The following is an 18625-nucleotide window of genomic DNA, read 5'->3' on the forward strand; positions in this document are numbered from 1 at the left end:
GCTCTGTCGGCAATTTTCATTCCGGGAGTAGACAACTGGGAAGCAGACTTCCTCAGCAGACACGGTCTCTATCCAGGAGAGTGGGGCCTCCACCAAGAAGTCATCGCAGAGGTGACAAGTCTTTGGGGAATTCCTCAAGTAGACATGATGGCATCTCGTCGCAAAAAGAAGCTTCAGAAATATTGTTTCAGGTCGAGAGACCCTCAAGCAATAGCAGTGGATGCGCTAGTGACCCAGTGGGTATTTTGTCAGTGGATGTCTTCCCTCCACTTCCGCTGATCCACTTCCGTCTTTCACTCAACCTGCTATCCCTATATTCTATAACCTGAGGGGGCTTGGTGCGTCAGGTGTTATCTAATATAGGATTTTCACAAAGATATACTGTATTACGTATTTTTCTCTGTGATTTAGTCACCATATCTCTCCTTTATCTCTGCTGGTGCTGACTACACTGCGCAGGGGTTTGGGTTTAGAGGTATAGTGCTGCTGATAATTGTACTGTTACCTGATACTGCAAGTTTATATCATGTCTGCTTCTGAGGGTAACGGTTCTGGGGCTGAACACACTGCCGGTGTTGCTGAAGCCGCAGGAGAATATAGCAGCTTTGGGCTCTGGTTCTGGGGGCTCCTTGCCCTCCAGTGGGACTGTGGCAACGGGTGCAAATAATGACCCACTGTGGGACGCTTTTTCCACGCTTCTGCATACGCTAGTTCATAAACTGACACCCCCTATGGGACCCCCAATGCCGGTACAACCGTATGTGGTCCCTGCAGCTAACCCGCCGTGGGCGGACGATTTATCTGCTCAATTAAAGAAGTTGAACCAGTCCTTGACTACTAAAAAGTCTGACCAATGCTTGCCTAAGTCCAAGAGGTCCTCTAAGCGAGCGCTTATCTCCTCACAATCAAATGCTGTGACTGACACCTCGTCTGATGAAGACTGCCCATATACTGACCCCTCAGGTTCTGACTCAGATACAGCTGATGGGGAGCGTAGTTCACATGTGGATGTTCCTGATCTTTTGGAGGCTATTAAGTTAATTCTGCAGATTACGGATGATCCTGAGCCATCCGTCCCTCCTAAGAAACCATATAGGTTCAAGCGAACCATATAGGTTCAAGCGTCAGAAGGTGGTTAAACAAGTTTTACCTCACTCGGACCACCTAGTGGATGTACGTCAGGAACCCTGGGAAATCCCGGGTACGAAGTTTGTTCCTCAAAAGAAGATGCTGGCTCGCTATCCCCTCGCGCCAGAGCTGTCTAAAATTTGTGAAACGCCTCCTCCAGTGGACTCGCATGTGGCGAGGATGGTGGTTTCCTCAGCTCTACCTGTCACTACCGTCACGTCTCTAAAAGAGCCTACGGATAAACGTGTGGAGGGTTGTCTGAAAGCGATTTACACCCTCACGGGTGCTGCACAAAGGCCCACTATTGCAGCTACATGGGCTGCAGAGGCTATTGAAGCGTGGGCCTTGGAGTTAGAAGCTTAAATCTCCTCTGACCATGCTAGACAATGCTTGTCATATATTGTCACAGCTTCTCGATATATTAAAGATGCGGCTTCTGATGCCGGTATCCTAGCAGCCAAGGCCTCTACTACATCAGTCCTGGCTCGCCGGATATTGTGGCTGAAATCCTGGTCTGTGGATCTGGACTCTAGAAAAACCCTGGAGGTACTCCCTTTCAAGGGAGATAATCTGTTTGGGGAGGACTTAAATAAGATAGTGGCTGACTTGGCTACTGCAAAAACTGCCTGTCTGTCTAATACCGCTCCTTCTGTGTCGAAGGTTAAAGGTACGTCCTTTCGTCCTTCAGGTAAAGCAAAAGGTCAGGCGTACCATAAGCAGGCCCGCACTTCCAAGCCTGGTAAGCCGAAGCCCAAAAGAGCCTGGGCTGCCCGTCAGCCAGCAGCCGAGACCGATAAGCCTGCCGCATGACGGGGCGGGCCTCCCCCTGGGGGATCCCAGGGTGGGGGGCCGGCTTCAAGGGTATACCCAGGAATAGTTGAAGACCACTTCAGATGCCTGGGTACGGGAAGTCGTAAAAAACCGACCCCCTCATCGATTTTGACAGACAGACGTCCCGGTGGACCAGACAAAGGCAGACACTCTGCATTCGGTGGTACAGACCCTCCTGGTGCAGGTGCCTCTTGTTCAGAGGGGCAGGGGGTACTATTCTCCGCTTTTTCTAGTCCCGAAACCGAATGGGTCCTCCCGGCCCATTCTCAACCTGAAGGCATTGAACAGGTTTGTGAAGATTTCCAAGTTCCGTATGCAAACCCTACGCTCTATAGTTCTGGCCTTGGAACCTGGGGACTACATGGTCTCCCTGGATATACAGGATGCTTACCTGCATATACCTATAGCAGTATCACATCAACAATACCTGAGGTTTGCTATTGGCAACGTCCATTACCAGTTTCGGGCATTACCTTTTGGTTTAACAACGGCTCCGCGAGTCTTCACCAAAGTTATGGCGGTGTTGACAGTGGTACTCCGCCGTCAAGGGGTCAGGATACTCCCATATCTGGACGACTTGTTAATCCTGGCAAATTCCCCAGATCTTCTCCTGCGTCTTCTGGATATGACGGTCCGGTTTCTACAAGCCCACGGGTGGCTCATCAACTGGAAGAAGTCATCCCTGATCCCTGCTCAGAGCATGGTGCATCTGGGAGCACTATTGGACACTCACAACCAGCGGTTGTTCCTGTCTCAGGAGAAAGTCCTGAAACTTCAGGACAGGATTCGTTGCTTCCTATCTCGTCCGCAAGTGTCGATACATTTGGCGATGCAGGTGCTGGGCCTCATGGTGTCAGCATTCGACATGGTGGAGTACGCTCAATTTCACTCTCGCCCTCTCCAGAGGCTGATTCTAGCTAAATGGGACGACCTGCCTCACCGGACCAGGTCTCAAATGATTTCATTGACTCTGGAGGTCCGTCTGTCGCTGCTCTGCTGGCTCCGGGACCAACAACTGCGCAGGGGTCGTCCCTTCTGGATATCTGACTGGGTCCTGTTGACGACAGATGCTAGTCTAAAGAGGTTGGGGCACGGTGCTGGAGCAACACTTCCTTCAGGGGCGGTGGACCAAGGAGGAGTCCCTCCTCTCGATCAATGTTCTGGAGTTGCAGGCGGTATTCAATGCTTTGAACCTAGCCCAGCATTTAAATCAGAACCGTCCTGTTCAAGTACAGTCGGACAACGCCACCACAGTGGCTTACATAAATCATAAGGGCGGCAGTCGAAGCCGCCTAGCAATGAAGGTAGTCTCACGGATTCTACAGTGGGCAGAACGCTATCTACCGGCCATATCGGCAATATTCATTCCGGGAGTCCTGAATTGGGAAGCGGACTTTCTCAGTCGTCATGACGTGCATGCCGGCGAGTGGGACCTCCATCCAGAAGTATTTCAACTCCTAGTGGAAAGGTGGGGCCTTCCAGACGTAGATCTGATGGCGTCTCGACACAATCACAAGGTTCCGGTCTTCGGAGCAAGGACAAGGGATCCTCAAACAGCATTCGTGGATGCGCTGGCGGTACCGTGGAGGTTTCGGCTGCCGTACGTGTTCCCTCCGGTGTCACTCCTGCACAGGGTAATTTGGAAGTACAAGCAAGAAAAAGGAATTCTGCTTCTCATAGCTCCAGCGTGGCTCAGACGGCACTGGTTCTCAGACCTGCAAGGCCTATCGTCAGAGCGTCCAATTCTACTTCCACAACGCCCAGACCACCTCGTTCAGGGCCCCTGTGTCTACCAGGAACTAGCCCGGCTGTCTTTGACGGTGTGGCTCTTGAAGCTTCCGTCTTGAGGGCTAAGGGTTTTTCTGAAGAGGTCATTAAAACTATGTTACGGGCCCGGAAACCGGCTTCTGCTCGGATTTATCAAAGGGTCTGGCATTCCTACTTTGTTTGGTGCGCATCTAACAATTATGACGCTTCCAAGTTTAGTACAGCCAAACTTTTGGCTTTTCTGCAGCAAGGCCTAGATTTAGGCCTGCGTCTGGCCTCCCCCAAGGTTCATATTTCTGCCTTGGTGTGGTTTCAGAGAAAAATTGCGACTTTACCTGATGTTCATACTTTCACTCAGGGTGTGTTGCGTATCCAACCTCCCTATGTCCCGCCTGTGGCTTCTTGGGACTTGTCGGTGGTTTTGGAGGCGTTGCAGGAGTTTCCATTTGATCCTCTTGGTTCAGCTGACCTTAATTGGCTTTCCCTTAAGGTGGTGTTCTTGCTGGCTATTGCCTCTGCTAGAAGAGTGTCGGATCTGGGTGCCTTGTCTTGTAGTTCCCCATATCTGATATTTCACCGTGACCGGGCGGGTTCTTAAGACCCGTTCTGGATATTTACCTAAGGTGGTTTCTGCGTTCCACCTTAATCAGGAGATTGTGGTTCCGGCCTTTGTCTCTCCTGATTTGTCTCCCAAAGAGCGGTCTTTGGATGTGGTACGGGCTCTCCGTATCTATGTGAAGAGAACTGCTTCTATTCGAAAATCTGATTCTCTCTTTGTTTTGTTTGGATTTCACAAACGGGGCTGGCCTGCTCACAAGCAAACTCTGGCCAGATGGATTAGAATGGTGATTGCACACGCTTATGTGAAGGCTGGTCTCTCTGCTCCTGATCACATTAGGGCCCATTCTACTCGGTCTGTTGGACCTTCTTGGGCGGCCCAACGTGGTGCGACCCTTGATCAATTGTGCAAGGCGGCTACGTGGTCCTCGAGGAACACGTTCATAAGGTTCTATGCCTTCGATACTGCCGCTACCCAGGGTGCTTCCTTTGGACGCCGGGTTCTTGTGCCCGCTACAGTGCGTCTCCTCCCATACGGAACTGCTTTAGGACATCCCAATTGTCCATTCCTTGTGGAGCCCAGTGTACCCCGCAGCAGAAAACAAGTTTTATAGTAAGAGCTTACCTTTGTTAAAACTCTTTCTGCGAGGTACACTGGGCTCCACAAGGCGCCCACCCTGACGCACTTAGCTTCTTTTGGGTTGGCATGGCATTAGCCGCTGATACTTCTCCTGTTGTGAGAGTGTGGTGTATGTGGCTACTAACGTTGTAGTCTCTTTTCCTGCTACTGCATTGGGCTGCTCCTGTGCTGGAAGGCGGGATGATATAGGAAGCGGCGCTGTGCATTCTGGGAACAGTCAAAGCTTTGAGCCTGTTGGTGCCTCGGATCAAGATCCTACTCTACACCCCATTGTCCATTCCTTGTGGAGCCCAGTGTACCTCGCAGAAAGAGTTTTAACAAAGGTAAGTTCTTACCATAAAACTCGTTTTCCTGGAAGTGACTCTTTTGCTACAGCGATTAGGTTCCAGCTTAGGTGAAGTACTGTAATTGGTGACAGCATGTCTTTCCATAACTTGAATTAGTTTTAAAATAAACCTTTAGGCCTAACCAAATGGTACTGAATTAAATCTTCAGTGCTTAAATAAAAAGTCGAATGTAATTGACATTGTTTTTCTTTAAATATTTTTGTATTAATTTTTATACTTGTATTAAATTTTCTTAACTTTTGTTTATGTATATAATAGCAATATAACAAACCAATCACGGACTTAAAGCAGCCTGCTATTATCCACAATCCCAAGAAGGTAAAAGCAGGATTACCATCTGGACCCGTTTTGTTGATTCCGGAATTTTGCAGTTTAACAGGTATATGACATGTTTTGAATGTAGTTTTGCTTTTAGGGGGTAATTCAGATCTGATCGCAGCAGTTAATTTATTGGCTAATTGAAAAACCATGTACACTGCAGGTGGGGCAGATAATAAGAATTTACTCACCGGTAATTCTATTTCTCGTAGTCCGTAGTGGATGCTGGGAACTCCGTAAGGACCATGGGGAATAGCGGGCTCCGCAGGAGACTGGGCACTCTAAAAGAAAGATTAGGTACTATCTGGTGTGCACTGGCTCCTCCCTCTATGCCCCTCCTCCAGACCTCAGTTAGGGAAACTGTGCCCGGAAGAGCTGACACAATAAGGAAAGGATTTGGAATCCCGGGTAAGACTCATACCAGCCACACCAATCACACCGTACAACTCGTGATACTATACCCAGTTAACAGTATGAATAACAACTGAGCCTCACGAAAAGATGGCTCATAACAATAACCCTTTAGTTAGGCAATAACTATATACAAGTATTGCAGACAATCCGCACTTGGGATGGGCGCCCAGCATCCACTACGGACTACGAGAAATAGAATTACCGGTGAGTAAATTCTTATTTTCTCTGACGTCCTAGTGGATGCTGGGAACTCCGTAAGGACCATGGGGATTATACCAAAGCTCCCAAACGGGCGGGAGAGTGCGGATGACTCTGCAGCACCGAATGAGCAAACTCAAGGTCCTCCTCAGCCAGGGTATCAAACTTGTAGAATTTTGCAAATGTGTTTGAACCCGACCAAGTAGCAGCTCGGCAAAGCTGTAAAGCCGAGACCCCTCGGGCAGCCGCCCAAGAAGAGCCCACCTTCCTCGTGGAATGGGCTTTTACTGATTTAGGATGCGGCAGTCCAGCCGCAGAAAGTGCAAGTTGAATCGTGCTATAGATCCAGCGAGCAATAGTCTGCTTTGAAGCAGGAGCACCCAGCTTGTTGGGTGCATACAGGATAAATAGCGAGTCAGTTTTCCTGACTCTAGCCATCCTGGAAACATAGATTTTCAGGGCCCTGACTACGTCCAGCAACTTGGAATCCTCCAAGTCCCGGGTAGCCGCAGGCACCACAATAGGTTGGTTCAAATGAAACGCTGATACCACCTTAGGAAGAAATTGTGAACGAGTCCTCAATTCCGCCCTATCCATATGAAAAATCAAATAAGGGCTTTTACATGACAAAGCCGCCAATTCTGATACACGCCTGGCCGAAGCCAAGGCCAACAGCTTGACCACTTTCCGCGTGAAATATTTTTGCTCCACGGTTTTAAGTGGCTCAACCAATGCGACTTTAGGAAATCCAACACCACGTTGAGATCCCAAGGTGCCACTGGAGGCACAAAAGGGGGCTGAATATGCAGCACTCCTTTAACAAAAGTCTGAACTTCAGGCAGTGAAGCCAGTTCGTTTTGGAAGAAAATCGACAGAGCCTAAATCTGTACCTTAATGGAACCCAATTTGAGGCCCATAGTCACCCCTGACTGTAGGAAGTGCAGAAATCGACCGAGCTGAAATTCCTCCGTTGGGGCCTTCCAGGCCTCACACCAAGCAACATATTTCCGCCATATGCGGTGATAATGTTTTGCGGTCACATCCTTCCTAGCTTTAATCAGCGTAGGAATGACTTACTCCGGAATGCCCTTTTCCTTTAGGATCCAGTGTTCAACCGCCATGCCGTCAAACGCAGCCGCGGTAAGTCTTGGAACAGACAGGGCCCCTGCAGTAGCAGGTCCTGTCTGAGCGGCAGAGGCCATGGGTCCTTTGAGATCATTTCTTGAAGTTCTGGGTACCAAGCTCTTCATGGACAATCCGGAACAATGAGTATAGTTCTTACTCCTCTCCTTCTTATTATTCTCAGTACCTTGGGTATGAGAGGAAGAGGAGGGAACACATAAATCGACTGGTACACCCACGGTGTCACTAGAGCGTCCACAGCTATCGCCTGAGGGTCCCTTGACCTGGCGCAATATCTTTTTAGCTTTTTGTTGAGGCGGGACGCCATCATGTCCACCTGTGGCCGTTCCCAACGGTTCACAATCAGCTGGAAGACTTCATGATGAAGTCCCCACTCTCCCGGGTGGAGGTCGTGCCTGCTGAGGAAATCTGCTTCCCAGTTGTCCACTCCCGGAATGAACACTGCTGACAGTGCTATCACGTGATTCTCCGCCATCAAAGAATCCTTGTGGCTTCTGCCATTGCCACCCTGCTTCTTGTGCCGCCCTGGCGGTTTACATGGGCGACCGCTGTGATGTTGTCTGACTGAATCAGAACCGGTTGGTTTTGAAGCAGGGGTTCTGCTTGACTCAGGGCGTTGTAAATGTCCCTTAGTTCCAGAAAATTTAAGTGTAGGGAAGTTTCCTGACTTGACCATTGTCCTTGGAAGTTTCTTCCCTGGGTGACTGCCCCCCAACCTCGGAGGCTTGCATCCGTGGTCACCAGGACCCAGTCCTGTATGCCGAATCTGCGGCCTTCGAGCAGATGAGCACTCTGCAGCCACCACAGCAGATACACCCTGGCCCTCGGGGACAGGGTGATTAACCGATGCATCTGGAGATGCGATCCGGACCACTTGTCCAACAGATCCCACTGGAAGATCCTTGCATGGAATCTGCCGAAGGGACTTGCTTCGTAAGAAGCTACCATCTTTCCCAGGACTCGCGTGCAGTGATGCACCAACACCTGCTTTGGTTTCAGGAGGACCCTGACCAGAGATAAGTCCTGGGCCTTCTCCTCCGGGAGAAATTTCTTCTTCTGTTCTGTGTCCAGAATCATGCCCAAGAACAGCAGACGCGTCGCAGGAATCAGCTGCGACTTTGGGATATTCAGAATCCAGCCGTGCTGATGCAGCACTTCCTGAGATAGTGCCACGCCGACTAGCAACTGCTCTTTGGACCTCGCCTTTATAAGGAGATCGTCCAAGTACGGAATAATCATGACTCCCTTCTTTCGGAGGAGCATCATCATGTCGGCCATTACCTTGGTAAATACCCACGGTGCCGTGGACAGACCAGACGGCAGCGTCTGGAATTGGTAATGACAGTCCAGTACCACACCCTTGAGGTACTTTGAACTTGAACTTTTTTATATAAATGTTCAAGGATTTTAAATTTAGAATGGGTCTCACCGAACCGTCTGGTTTTGGTACCCCAACATTGTGGAATAGTAACCCCGTCCCTGTTGAAGGAGGGGTACCTTGATTATCACCTGCTGAAGATACAGCTTGTGAATTGCTGCCAGTACTACCTCCCTTTCTCTGAGGGCAGCAGGCAAGGCTGATTTGAGGTAACGGCGAGGGGGAGTCGCCTCGAACTCCAGCTTGTATCCCTGTGATACTACTTGCAGAACCCAGGGATCCATCTGTGAGCGAGCCCGCTGGTCGCTGAAGTTCCGGAGACGCGTCCCCACCGCACCTGGCTCAGCCTGTGGAGCCCCAGCGTCATGCGGTGGACTTAGAGGAAGCGGGGGATGATTTTTGATCCTGGGAACTGGCTGTCTGGTGCAGCCTTTTTCCTTCTTCTCTTGCCTCTGGCAGAAAGGAAGCGCCTTTGACCCGCTTGCTTTTCTGAGGCCGAAAGGACTGTACCTGATAATACGGTGCTTTCTTAGGCTGTGAGGGAACCTGAGGTAAAAATTTGGACTTCCCAGCTGTTGCTGTGGATACGAGGTCCGAGAGACCATCCCCAAACAATTCCTCACCGTTATAAGGCAGAATCTCCATGTGCCTTTTAGAATCAGCATCACCTGTCCACTGCCGGGTCCATAATACCCTCCTGGCAGAAATGGACATTGCATTCATTCTGGATGCCAGCCGGCAAATATCCCTCTGTGCATCCCTCATATATAAGACGACGTCTTTAATATGCTCTATGGTTAGCAAAATAGTATCCCTGTCGAGGGTTACACTATTATCTGACAGGGTATCAGACCAAGCAGCTGCAGCACTACACAGACTTCAGGATTTCCTCCTGCTTTCTATCAGCAGGCTCCTTCAAGGTGGCCGTATCCTGAGACGGCAGTGCCACCTTTTTTTGACAAACGTGTGAGCGCCTTATCCACCCTAGGGGATATCTCCCAACGTGACCTATCCTCTGGCGGGAAAGGGTACGCCATCAGTAACTTTTTAGAAATTACTAGTTTCTAATCGGGGGAAACCCACGCTTCTTCACACACTTCATTCAATTCATCTGATGGGGGAACAAAACACTGTCTGCTTTTTCTCCCCAAACATAAAACCCCTTTTTCTCCTTCATCCACTAGGGGCCACTGGAGTGTACAATGGGGATATAGTAGGCAGACTGGGAGCTGGCACTTTAAATTCAAAACCATGTGACAAGTTCCTCCCCTACTATTTCCCCCCTCCAAGCCAGTCTTATTTTAGTGCCCAAGGGAGCTGGTTCACTCTTGGGACTTCTCTGAAGATTTTTTTTTTTTTTTAATTATTTTATTTTTCTTACTTGCATGCACAGACTGGCAGCTCTGCCACTGCCAGTCTGCACCGCGGGAGCTGCCAGCGGGGTCCCATCGCAGCTGCGTGCGGCTCGGGATGGGCCCCGGCTGAAGGAGACAGAGCTCTCCGGAGAGTGGCCGGACACCGCTGCGTGCGGCGCGTGTCGGGGCCGCTCCGTCGGCAGAAGATACTGGCAGCACGGCAGCGGTGAGTATAAGTGGCCGGACACCGCTGCGTGCGTCGTGTGTCGGGGCCACTCCATCAAACATACAGCAGCAGCGGTGAGTAGAAACTTTACTTTGATCTAAAGTCCTCAGGGCTTAGTGGACTGATGCCCTGTAACAGGGATAGACCCATATTCAAATTTGAATAATTTACACAGCGACCTGGTTCAGAACCCACTCTGACCCAGCTCTAGTTTCCGGCGACATCGCGCTCCCCGCTCACTCCCTCCGCTCAGCGTGGCTCACAGAGCCGGCGGGGGGATACATAGGACGCCTAACAAGTTTAAATCAGGCGCCATTGGGGGTGGGGGCGGAGCTTACTCCCGCTCTCGACACAGAGAACCAGTGGTCCCCCGCTGTCCGCTCTGGTCTCCGGCTGCGGCTCGCTCCCCCTGCACATAGATCCCCGCTCAGCACTGCTCACAGAGCCGGCGCGGGGAAACTCGGGGCGCTGAGCAAGTTTAAATCTGGTGCCATTACGGGGGGCGGAGCTTACTCCCGCTCTCGGTTTCCTTACAGCGGAACAGAGAGCCAGTAGTCCACCCGCCAGCGCCGCCCCCCCCCCTCCCTGCTGGTCTCCGGCCGCGGCATGCGGCACACAGATCCCTGCTCAGCGCGCACATAGCCGGCGCGGGGATACTCGGGGCGCCTAGTGGGGGGCGGAGCTTACTCGCGCCCTCGGTTTACTTACAGCGGAACAGAGAGCCAGTGGTCCACCCGCCAGCCCGCCCCTCCCCCCCCCCCCTCCCTGCTGGTCTTCGGCCGCGGCATGCGGCACACAGATCCCTGCTCAGCGCGCACGGAGCCGGCGCGGGGATACTCGGGGCGTCTAGCAAGTTTAAATCTGGCGCCATTACGGGGGGCGGAGCTTACTCCCGCACCGTTCTGCAACGCTGCAGCACGGAGAAGGAGGGAATCGGAGGCACAGTGAGACATTTGTAGCTGGTAAGTTGTGTGCTAAATCTGCACTATAAAGTGCAGGATTGATTGGGCTGCTGTGATTGCACTTCTCTGTTCCCCCCCCTCCCTCCCCCCCCTTCTGCCTATTGCTGTGTTTGTGTGGGGGAGGGTGACAGGTGCTAGGTGCTGCCAGGGATGGAAAGGGTTCCAAGACAGCGCAGAAGTTTTTACAATGTCAGAACCCACACTAATGCTCTATATCAGGGCCTGTTACGCTCACTGAATATTTACAGTAAAATAGCAATACAAGCTTCCACCGAAATTTATTATAACAGGGACATCCAGGTACAGACCTGGGTTCTCGTCCCACATATCTTCACCTTGCCACATTAAATTTCCCCCGGCTTTACTCACAAGCTGGCCGCCATATTGGGAAACCAGCGGAGCTTTCAAGAAACATGTTTTTCACCTGTTCTTACTAAATTAGCAGTACATACAGGGCGGGTAATGACTTCCCTTTATTATTCCTTTGTCTCACTTCGTAATAATACTGTTTGTAATTTGGGGAATGTGTCAGACGAATAGCCACTGTGGCTCGGTACGCTAATAGCGGGGAAATCTGAACAGAAACGTGCCTGTCACCTCACGATATAGTACAGAGAGTACGTAGGGCTACACTTATTTAACCCACCTTTTCTCTTGTCGTTTAACTAAACGTAACAGTCAGAGAATTCCCTATTCGGTGTGGATTGTGCGGTGGAGACATTTAATTAGCCCTCAACGCAGCTGCAACGCACTCCTGTTGGAACAGCTCAGCTTATGCAGGAAAGGTGTCTGTTAACCAGAGACACCGTCCGTCATTTCTCCTTCCCAGGTTTCTAGATGGAAGGTTGCTATCCTCACTGTTGCACCAATCTGCGGATGAGGGACCTCTCTTGGGGGAGGCGATAGATGTCCAGGATGCTGATGACGTCGGTTTTCTATGGAGTATGAACCAGTATCTCAGGATATCGAGGCGCTTTGTACAGCAGTTTGTCTTATGCTGCAGGTAAAGGAGTCAGAACTAGACACTTCACGTTCCTCGGAGTTCAGCGACTTTTCCAGTTTCGGATAAGCTGGATATGCTCCGGTCGGCGGCCTGGAGACATCCGAATGCACAATTTCAGGTATCAAACAATGTTTGTTTTCCTATCCTTTCCCCGCAGACAGCAGGAAACGCCCTCTCCAATGGTATGCCCCTCGATGTATTGCCGGTCCAATAAGCTGCAGGTTCCTGGTGCAACCTTGCTGAAGGAACCATCTGAGAGAAATAGGCGGCGGCAGGGGTTCTACCTTGTCCGAAGCAGGTAGGTTGTGGAACAATTGCTGCGACCGTGAAAAGCGGATATTGAATACTAGTGGGCAGCAGAGGCGTAGTTCTTTACGGGCCTGGTTGGGAAGGATCTTCCTGCCTGGATTTCTCAGACCATTGGGGGTAAGTCCACTTTTCTTTCCCCTACTGCTGCTCCAGCTCCAAGATGGACCTATACCGGTCTTTCCTTTTGACCTTTCCGTGCCCTTCCAGGTTTCGAGTCCATGATAGGGGCGGTATCTCCGTCACCAAGGGATCTCGAAGTAAGAGGCAGAGGTTCAACATCCTCTGACCAGTCTAATTGTAGGCCCTCCAACACCCCCCACAGGTCGGGCCTCCCTGCCACCTGGGAGTTCCCAGGGTGTGCGTATGTCTGTGGGTTTTTTTTTTTCTGGGAGGTCTCGGTATGCTTGGGTTAGGTTTCTCATCACAGGTGGTTACATACTCGATTTTGGAGTCCAACTGCCTTAGTGGTTGCTCGCCACGGGTTTGTCGGTTTTCGCCGACAAGAGTCGTACTGCAGACGGCGTTACAGATGCCCGAAGCCAGGTGGCTCGTCCAGGCCTATTCTAAACTTAAAATCCCTTCAGTCTGTGATTGCTAGTTTAGAGCAAAAACGGGTTTAGGCGTCCTTAATCATCAGGGATGCCTGTTTACTGGTTCCCCTTGGCCTTCCTCATTGGGCTTTTCTACGATTTGTAGTACAGGATACTCATTTCCACTTTCAGACCTTTCCGTTCGGTCTCTCTTCCGCTCCCACAGTCTTCATGAAGGTCACAGCATGGCCCTACTTCAAAGGCAGGGAGTGACATTTGTTCCTTAGCTGGACAATCCACTACTGGAGACCCATTCTGCAGATCGGTTGCTCTGAATATCTGGAGGATCCAGGATCTTCTCGTACAGTTTTCTGTTTTTAGAGATGGTTCTCAACATGGTCCGTCAGAAGATTTTTACTTCCTCGGGACCAGTTCCCCTCTCTTCAGCCAAGTGCGGCACTGAGAGAGGTCACCTGCATCCTCCTCTGTGCAGAGGACAACAATCTTCATTCCACAAGCCGCCAGGTCGGGCATCCGGGAGAGTGGACATTCCCCGGAGTTTCGTCAGCTGATCCGCGGTTGGTAGAGTCCTCGCATCGACCTCAGGGCGTTCCGACTGTCTCTTCACCTACCCCTTTACTACTTTCGGACGAGGGCCCTGGTGGTAGTAGCCGTGGATGCCCTCACGGCTCCTTAGTCCTTCTGGTAAGTCTATATTTCTTCCTTTCCTGTTACTACCTCAATTTCTGCAACACATCAAGGGAGACTGCGCCTAGTCCTCCCGGGGACTCGAGTTTGGCCACGCAGGACTTGGAAATCCACCCTGCACCTGTTGTCAGTTGCGGAGCCTTGGCTCCTACCTCTGCGGGACTGTTTACTTCAACAGGGTCCTTTTCTTTGTTCAGTCTTACACAGGTTTCGTTTAATAGCGCGGCTGTTCACGAGACCTTCTCAGAAGGACGGAGTTCCCTCGTTCGGTTATACCTACTAGGCTCCGATTTCGAAAGTCCGTTACCTCGCCTCATTTTTACCACTTTGGGAAACTTTATGTGGCTTGGTGTGGAAGACGAGGGTTTTTGTCCCTTCGGTTTTTCATTTAGCCGCCTTCTTTGGTTTCTCCGGGTGGTTTTCTCGGCTGCGTTTCAACTAGGTTTACCTGAATTTCAAGTCTCTGCTCTTTCGGTTTTCTTCCAAAGGATATTAGCCTGGCTGCCGAAAGTTCGGACTTTCTTGCAGGGAGTTCTCTAACAGCAACCCCCATTTGCGACCTCCGGCAGCACCAGGGAACCTCAGACTGGTTGGTGGAGATGGATTATCTCACTTGGAAGGTGGTCCTTCTTCTGGCCCCTGGCCTCGGCCAGATGGGTGTCGAAGCTTGGATCTCTCTCTTTCCCTCTTGTCGGCCTTCTTGTCTGACATTAAATAAGGATACGGCTGAGCTTCATACTCAGCGGACGTTTCTTCCAGGGGTGATGCCCGCTTTTCATATAACTCTGACACTTGTGTTTTCAACACTCTTGGCGACTTCACCGGATTCGTGACCTTTGGATGTTGTCAGGGCGCTCCGACTCTCTGTATAGAGGCCTTCAGCTATTCGACAATCTGATTTCTTCTTGAGTCTGTACAATGCTCCCGTACTGAATGGCCGGGGTCCCGGCAGACGTTGGCCCATTGGATACATCTGACCATCAGACAGACTTATTTGGCGATTGCTCGAGAGCCTCCGTCTTCCATTTTGGCGCACTCCACGCGCTTTGGGGGACCTTCGGGGGCAGCCGCCCACAGGGTTTCCGTGAATACTTTATGTGGCAATGCCGCTATACGTTTGTCACGTTTTACAGATTTGACTTTGTTGCGGCCTCTGTGTCACAGTTTGGCCGAGCGGTTTTGCAGGACTCTCAGCGCTCTCCCTCCCGTCTTGGGACCTTTGGGACGTCCCCATTGTACACTCCAGTGGCCCCTAGTGGACGAAGGAGAAATCAGGATTTTGGTACTTACCGATAAATCCCTTTCTCCGATTCCACAGGGGCCACTGGACGCCCGCCCAGCGCTGTTTCCTCCTATACTTATCGGGTTGCATGTCACTGTGTGACTGCGCGTTTTGTTCATATTACCCTCTCACTATGTTTCTAGATTTCCTTGGTGTTATCTTGTCCTAGTTGGCTTAGCGAACCTCCTCTACTTTACCGTTGGTCTTTTCCAGCTCTCCTCGGGCACAGTTTTAACTAGACTGGCTTGGAGGGGGGACATAGTAGGGGAGGAGCTTGTCACATGGTTTTGAATTTAAAGTGCCAGCTCCCAGTCTGCCTACTATATCCCCATTGTACACTCCAGTGGCCCCTGTGGAATCGGAGAAAGGGATTTATCGGTAAGTACCAAAATCCTGATTTAGTGGTACTTGGGTTAATGTCAGAAATGCGTAACACATTTTTCATTGCCGAAATCATGCAACGGATGCCCCTAGTGGATTGTGTATATGTCTCAACCTCGTCGACACTGGAGTCAGACTCCGTGTCGACATCTGTGTCTGCCATCTGAGGTAGCGGACGTTTTTGAGCCCCTGATGGCCTTTGAGACGCCTAGGCAGGCGCGGGCTGAGAAGCTGGCTGTCCCATGGCTGTTACGTCATCCAGCCTTTTATGTAAGGAGTTGACACTGTCAGTTAATACCTTCCACATATCCACCCACTCTGGTATCGGCCCCGCAGGGGGTGACATCACATTTATCGGCACCTGCTCCGCCTCCACATAAGCCTCCTCATCAAACAAGTCGACACAGCCGTACCGACACACCGCACACACACAGGGAATGCTCTGACTGAGGACAGGACCCCACAAAGTCCTTTGGGGAGACAGAGAGAGAGTATGCCAGCACACACCACAGCGCTATTTAATCAGGGATTTACACTAATAGAAAGTGATTTATCCCTATAGCTGCTTTTTATATACAGTTTGCGCCTATATTTAGTGCCCCCCCCTCTCTTTTTAACCCTTTGAGCCTGGAAACTGCAGGGGAGAGCCTGGGGAGCTGTCTTCCAGCTGCACTGTGAAGAGAAAATGGCGCCAGTGTGCTGAGGGAGATAGCCCCGCCCCTTTTTCGATGGACTTCCCCCGCTCTTATAATTATATTATGGCGGGGGATTTTTACACATATATAGCTTATTAGGCTATATTATGTGTTGTTTGACAAAGTTAAGGTACTCTAATTGCAGCCCAGGGCGCCCCCCCCCCCCAGCGCCCTGCACCCATCAGTGACCGGAGTATGTGGTGTGCATAGGGAGCAATGGCGCACAGCTGCAGTGCTGTGCGCTACCTTAATGAAGACCGAAGTCTTCAGCCGCCGATTTCCTGGACGTTCTTCTTGCTTCTGGCTCTGTAAGGGGGACGGCGGCGCGGCTCCGGGACCAGACGACCGAGGCTGGGCCTGTGTTCGATCCCTCTGGAGCTAATGGTGTCCAGTAGCCTAAGAAGCCCAAGCTAGCTGCAAGCAGGTAGGTTCTCTTCTTCTCCCCTTAGTCCCTCGTAACAGTGAGTCTGTTGCCAGCAGATCTCACTGAAAATAAAAAACCTAACAAATACTTTCTTTTCTAGGAGCTCAGGAGAGCGCCTAGTGTGCAACCAGCTCGGGCCGGGCACAGATTCTAACTGAGGTCTGGAGGAGGGGCATAGAGGGAGGAGCCAGTGCACACCAGATAGTACCTAATCTTTCTTTTAGAGTGCCCAGTCTCCTGCGGAGCCCGCTATTCCCCATGGTCCTTACGGAGTACCAAGCATCCACTAGGACGTCAGAGAAATAACATTTGCAGAGAGAGTTAGATTTGGGTCTGTTATATTGGCCCTCATTCCGAGTTGATCGGTCGCAAGGCGAATTTAGCAGAGTTACACACGCTAAGCCGCCGCCTACTGGGAGTGTATCTTAGCATCTTAAAATTGCGACCGATGTATTCGCAATATTGCGATCACAAACTACTTAGCAGTTTTAGAGTAGCTCCAGACTTACTCTGCCTGTGCGATCAGTTCAGTGCTTGTCGTTCCTGGTTTGACGTCACAAACACACCCAGCGTTCGCCCAACCACTCCCCCGTTTCTCCGGCCACTCCTGCGTTTTTTCCGGAAATGGTAGCGTTTTCAGCCACACGCCCATAAAACGCCGTGTTTCCGCCCAGTAACACCCATTTCCTGTCAATCACATTACGTTCGCCGGAGCGATGAGAAAGCCGTGAGTAAAAATACTTTCTTCATAGCAAAGATACTTGGCGCAGTCGCAGTGCGAATATTGCGCATGCGCACTAAGCGGAATTTCACTGCGATGCGATGAAAAATACCGAGCGAACGACTCGGAATGAGGGCCATTGTTTCTATGCAGGGTATATACTGGCTGCTTTATTTTTATACTGCAATTTACATTTCAGTTTGAACACACCACACCCAAATCTAACTCTCTCTGCACATGTTATATCTTCCACCCCTGCAGTGCACATGGTTTTGCCCATTAGCTAACAAATTTGCTGCTGCGATCAGATCTTAATTAGGCGAATCATTTAGGGGTTAATTTACTATCTTCTAAAACACACAAGTGGAGATGTTACTCATAGCAACCAAAGACATTCACCAATCATTCTATTTATAATTTGTTAGCAGGAAATAGAGAAATGATAGCTAGAATCAAATTGGTTGCTATGGGTTTATCCAATAGCTGAGTAACCAAATGCTTTAATATAAGGAACCCCTTTTGAGCATTGAAAGCAGTATGGCTAAGCAATGTGTATCTTCTTGTAGCATTTTCTTTCACTCAGATTTTTTTTATAAAAACATGCATTACATTCCCTCTTGCTGCTTTCTGTGATCAGAAGCTGTTTCAAAAGTATGCATTTAGATGGGTAAAAGCCAGGTACATAGTAAAAGGATGTAGTTTTACTGTAACAGTAATGAAATCTGTTCTTACTGGCAATTTCAACTTACTACAGGTGCTCATCAATAGCATGGAAAAAGCTCTGCAAAGCCGAACATAATTGCACAATATATATTATTGCTGTGGTTACCACACATTTTTGAATGAAGATCAAAAAATAATAATTCTACAGCACCCCTAGGCCAAAAGTTTCTTAATTTAGAAATTCAGAAAAAAATATGTAATAAGGAGTGCCTCTTTCATGCCAAAACCCCAGGTCACTGAACATGGGTTTCAAGCCAAGTCACAGTGGCTTCAAACCCGTTCACACCACAGGCTGGACTCTGGTAATTGCCGACTCTCCACACAGTGATAATGGGACCCAGGACCCGTTCACACTTTCCCTTACCCCATTCACTATCTGGATTTGGATTCCCTGGTCACTCGCCCTGTGTTTTTTGATTTCTCTGACGTCCTAGTGGATGCTGGGAACTCCGTAAGGACCATGGGAATAGCGGCTCCGCAGGAGACTGGGCACAAAAAGAAAGCTTTAGGACTACCTGGTGTGCACTGGCTCCTCCCCCTATGACCCTCCTCCAAGCCTCAGTTAGATTTTTGTGCCCGACCGA

The 18625-nt window shown here is 50.3% G+C and overlaps 1 protein-coding gene across 4 annotated transcripts in view; it reads left to right on the forward strand.

Moving 5' to 3' along the window:
* PIWIL1 (piwi like RNA-mediated gene silencing 1) overlaps window positions 1–18625 on the forward strand; it is a 1090590-nt gene that overhangs the window by 371374 nt on the left and 700591 nt on the right. For all 4 annotated transcript variants that reach the window (XM_063964616.1, XM_063964613.1, XM_063964615.1 and 1 more), the window contains exon 10: window positions 5530–5650. In XM_063964616.1, coding sequence (XP_063820686.1) covers window positions 5530–5650 — 121 coding nt within the window. The remainder of the gene's footprint in view (window positions 1–5529; window positions 5651–18625) is intronic.

The sequence above is a fragment of the Pseudophryne corroboree genome, chromosome 1 (genome assembly GCF_028390025.1).
Source record: "Pseudophryne corroboree isolate aPseCor3 chromosome 1, aPseCor3.hap2, whole genome shotgun sequence".
In the NCBI taxonomy this organism is placed as follows: domain Eukaryota; kingdom Metazoa; phylum Chordata; class Amphibia; order Anura; family Myobatrachidae; genus Pseudophryne; species Pseudophryne corroboree.